Below are 4,702 nucleotides of genomic sequence, written 5' to 3' on the forward strand. Positions count from 1 at the left end.
ATTTAATTGTGTAATATGTAGATCATTAAAGTAATTTTATTTTTTTGAACAAAATATATTTTAAATAATCCAAGAGAGATTGATTATTTACTAAAAGCAATAATTCAAACTATTTGAACCCAAATCAATAAATGTTTTTTATTTTATTTTATAATTTTAAAACATAAAAAAATAAAATAATTTTAAAGGTCCAGCTATAATTGAAACCATTAACTACGGTGATGCATCACAGTGAAGGTAAGATTACAACTTTAAAATATTATGTTAAAATAAATTTTATTTTATTACATTAGAAATGTTATACTAAAAAAAAAATCATGAAATAATTTTACAAATTTACTCAAAAAAGAAAAGAGGAAAGAAGATGAAAAGGCAACGTACGTATTTGGGATCGTCAAAGCGAGGCAGAAAACAGAATGGAGCCGACCATTTTCCAGCCAAAGATAATTTTTGTGTCTTTCAGTCTCCTCTCTCTCTCATTCATTTTCATCATCCACTTCGCTGCGTCCGCTCCTTCCTTCCTCTTCCCACCTTTTTTCCTCCATAAAGCTCCATTCAGCTCCTCTTCTCCCTCCTCGAGGCCTCTTCCTCTGCTCACGATTTCCAGTGTTTAATCTTTGTTCAATTTATTGAGACATTTGTCTCCCACCGAGGAGCTCCTAGATCGACGATCTTTGTGTTTTCAGGTATGTTGACTCGATGTCTCATTCTGACTCGTAGCATTTGGAGCTAGATCTTAGTCAACCTATGTTTTTACTGCTGCAATTAGCGGATCTGTTGTTTTGGATTTGATCGGGGATCGAGTTCTTGGCTTAGCTGCTCATGTTCCGACAGCTTTCGGATCGGTATTCGTTTGGTTGCTGGGAGAAGGAAAAAAGAAAGGAAAAGAAAAGAAAAAATGCGTTCATGAATCTTGTGTATTGTGTTCAATTCTCTTGGTTTCCGAGAAAGAAAAGACATTGTCACTTGCTAATAAGTAGATATTTTCTTCAATTGACACTGATTTCTGTTTCTATTTGCGTGTTGCGTGTTGTTTTTTAGAGCAAACCAAGACAGATTTCTCAAAAAGAGAATCCAGAAGGAGATAGAGAACCGTCAGATCTAGGGCTTGATTAGCAATGTCTTTCATTGGCACACAACAGAAGTGCAAGGCCTGTACTAAGACAGTGTATCCCGTGGAATTGTTATCTGCCGATGGAGTGTCTTATCACAAATCATGCTTCAGGTGCAGTCACTGCAAAGGAACGCTCAAGGTATCATCTGCTTTTGGATTTGCCGTTCTTTTTGTTGCTACAATTGCAATTTTCAAGTGAATATGTTTCGTTTTATGTAAATATCTTTTCCCATATCATACGGCATCTAAATATTTCGTAACTAGAAGCGATCTATGCATTCTGATTAGAAAGATTTGTGGTTGAATTGGATAAGGATGACAGGGCTTATAGATTGGGGATTGTTTGTGCCTTCAATACACATTTTTCATTCTTTCATAATGAACATTACAGTTTTTGCACTTGTGAATCAAATCCTTTAGCCTTTATTGAGGTGGCTAATATTATGTTTGCAGCTAAGCAATTATTCCTCAATGGAAGGTGTTCTGTATTGTAAGCCTCACTTTGAGCAGCTATTCAGGGAGACCGGTAGTTTCAACAAGAACTTTCTATCACGTATGTCTTTTGACTATGACAGATGAGGTTTTAATTTGATTTCTGGCCAATTTTGTATTTATCTGTTTAATTTGCAATGCATTTCATTTTCGGCAGCTGCAAAGTCAGCTGAGAAGTTGAGTCCACAACTGGTAATTTTTTCCCACAACCACTGCATGTGCTTGTATTTAAATTCTAAGAGGACAAATATAAAGTAAGGAATGCAGTATGTTGCCAAGTGTCTTTTTTGATTCTCAGTACCTTATGTGGGTTTCAGACAAGGTCACCTAGCAAAGCTGCTAGCATGTTTTCTGGGACGCAAGAAAAATGTGCTACTTGTGGGAAAACAGCTTATCCGCTGGAGAAGGTGAAGTTAATGATCCTCATTTGTTATATCCTGCTTAAAAAATTGTATGCCCTTTCTCTGTGCATCACAGGCTCTGATTGCAATTTCTGAATGAAGTTTAATTGTCGATCTTGGGGTCTCTGGGTTCTATCATGCTTCTTTTGGTATCATGCTGGACTCTGAATGTTTGTGATGCCTGATTGTTGCAGCTTTCACCCTCTTTTTCATATTACCACAGTTGAAGTGAATCAAGTTATGCTTAGATAAACTTGAGTTGCTTGGAATAACCATGAGGGAGGGGGGGAAAAAAAACAAAGCTTAAATAATTTTCTTTGAAAGAACTTATTTGATATTGGCATTCAAATGTTAAGTGACCTGAACTATAGTTAGATAATCTTGATTTGTTTATCACCATATTCAAATTCTTAGATTTAACCGCAAACATAGTTCTTTGTAGAAAGATAATTTTTAGGAAATGCCAAATGCTTAGGTTGTGAATAATTGTTCTTTTGCATGTATTTGGGTTCAATCTAGTATTGGGTGCCAAAGAAAGATGTAGTTGTTTTGACAGTAGAATCGTAAGATAGTTGATCAGACTAAGATGGAAAATCACCCATTTTGCATGGTTTTATATCATTGGCAGCTTGTTGAAGTACAATGTATGTTGATTCTAAACCTATAGCTCAACTGGTGGTGATGTTGCATTATCATGTGGCATTTGTTTCGTGGAGTCTCAGATGTCCTTCTGCATCATGATTCCTAGAAATACCCAGAATACAGTATTTACTTTTGGTTTCAGAGAATATGATTGATTGGATCCTGTGAATGTGTCAATTGCTGTTGTTGGTTTCCTGCTGGGAAAAATGATAAAAGTTATCTTCTCCAAAATATCCTCAAGTTGGACAGTTGATACTTTACAGAAAGCAAATGCTTTTACGTAATATTTTAGAACAAATTTCAACAGATAATGTTCTAAAAATTACTCAACTCATGACACAATATTAGAATTGCAATAAGATCATAAATGGCCACATAATGTATTTATCACGATATCAAAAATCATTTAAAAATGCTTCCATACGATCTTATCTCAAGTACTTAACCATCAAATTCTGACATCATCTAAAAAATATATCATATAACCATATCCAAGCTATACCACCAAAAAAGATGTTCACACTCCATTCTTATAACTTAGCTGAAATAGAAATGCAATGCATTTAAAAAAGACAGCAGTTGCAGCCTTGCATCCATAAATACTTGAACCACTTTATCGCATGTATAATCTTCAGACAACACAGAAAAGTAGGGTGAGATGGTGTGAGAATATGTTATTTTTTTAATTCTTATTAAAAGCATTCAAGTTTTTTGGGGTTTTTGAAATAGAAATGGAGCCTTTATGAGAATCAGGATACCCATGTATTAAAATGGGAATAGGATGCCACATGCCAGTTCACGAAGTGCGTTGAGCGAACATGTAGGATTCCCAAGAATGTGATTTTCAGTGCTAAAATGTGACCCAAACATCGGAATATTGATGAAACAATGACGATTCTTGGGGAAGTTTTGGTTCATTCGACAAACCAAAAGCTACATCAATAACATATATCAGCGGCAGCTGGCATAGAGTAGTGCATATTTTATGCCATGGTTTATAGTGCCGAATATTCCTCTAACACCATGTGATTTACTGCAAATTATTGTGCTTGAACTTAAAGAATAAAAGCTATGCATTGTGCTTGTGCACTTCTTCTAGTACATCATGTATTTCATAAACAGCAACAACAATAACAAAATCAAGTCTTAGTCTCACTAGGTGGGGTTGGCTATATGAATCCTTTTTCACCAATTTATGCGATCATGGATATCATGTATTTCATGCTTTTAAAAAAAATTTCAGGTAACAGTTGAGAGCCAAGCCTATCACAAGTCATGTTTCAAGTGCTCTCATGGTGGCTGCCCTATAACCCCATCAAACTATGCAGCTCTGGAGGGCACTTTGTATTGCAAGCACCATTTCTCACAGCTTTTCAAAGAGAAAGGAAGCTACAACCATCTTATCAAGTCAGCATCAATGAAGCGGGCAGCGGCCTCAGTTCCTGACGTCTGAAATGCTATGTATCTTTGTTTATCATTTAATTATATGGCTTTGTTTCTACTTGAGTGTGTTTCCTTCTATTGTCATTGGGCTCCATGTCGTCCATATTGCTAAATGGGCAGAACTTGGTCCCTTGCTTTGTTTTTCCCCTTTTTTCACTAATTCATGTTCTCATATTATTGTGTTTGATACATGGAATGCTACTGCCCATAGTTGTAAAATGGCTGTGAGCAGTTCAGGACATTATTTGCAAAGTAACTGTTATTAGCTTCTTTTTCATTTTTTTTTAATATTATTGTTCATCGCAAATATTTGATAGGTTAGTGTGGCGCTGCTCTTCTACAGACTACAATAGTATTGAAAGGCAAAAATGTTAAAATAGGTTGCTTCGTGATTGCATTCTTTCCCCTTCTGATTTTGTACAAAATTGTTTTTGTACCTTCTGATTTTGTACAAAAAAGTTCAAATAGGTAGCTGCTTGATACTTTCTGATTTTGTACAAATTTGTTTCTGCCTTCCTGAGCCAACTAAAGCATTTTTAGAATTATTCAAATCTTGTCATGAGTTATTGGGTTAGGAAGAACGAACGGAATAGAATGAAAATTTATGTTT

General features: G+C 35.3%; 1 protein-coding gene across 2 annotated transcripts; it reads left to right on the plus strand.

Annotated features, from left to right (window-relative positions):
* The first annotated feature begins 366 nt into the window (after positions 1–366).
* LOC131167023 (LIM domain-containing protein WLIM2b-like) lies at positions 367–4,367 on the plus strand. 2 transcript variants are annotated; one of them, XM_058125752.1, is made up of 7 exons: positions 406–686; positions 770–917; positions 1,042–1,253; positions 1,568–1,667; positions 1,764–1,798; positions 1,924–2,013; positions 3,893–4,367. In XM_058125752.1, exons 3-7 carry the CDS (start codon positions 1,119–1,121, stop codon positions 4,100–4,102), a joined length of 570 nt encoding a protein of 189 aa, XP_057981735.1. In that variant the 5' UTR covers positions 406–686; positions 770–917; positions 1,042–1,118; the 3' UTR covers positions 4,103–4,367. The 2 variants fall into 2 exon arrangements, with proteins under 2 accessions (XP_057981734.1, XP_057981735.1); XM_058125751.1 differs by lacking the exon at positions 770–917 and having other exon boundaries at positions 367–686.
* Positions 4,368–4,702: the final 335 nt, after the last annotated feature.

The sequence above is a fragment of the Malania oleifera genome, chromosome 10, assembly GCF_029873635.1.
Source record: "Malania oleifera isolate guangnan ecotype guangnan chromosome 10, ASM2987363v1, whole genome shotgun sequence".
Lineage (NCBI taxonomy): Eukaryota > Viridiplantae > Streptophyta > Magnoliopsida > Santalales > Ximeniaceae > Malania > Malania oleifera.

What these genes read in the sequence shown, in the direction of transcription:
- LOC131167023 (XM_058125751.1), top strand. Translation starts at nt 1,119, where the DNA reads ATGTCTTTCATTGGCACACAACAGAAGTGCAAGGCCTGTACTAAGACA. An exon ending in ACTGCAAAGGAACGCTCAAG is followed by an intron (nt 1,254 to 1,567) that starts GTATCATCTGCT and finishes TTATGTTTGCAG; the next exon opens with CTAAGCAATTATTCCTCAAT. An exon ending in CAACAAGAACTTTCTATCAC is followed by an intron (nt 1,668 to 1,763) that starts GTATGTCTTTTG and finishes CATTTTCGGCAG; the next exon opens with CTGCAAAGTCAGCTGAGAAG.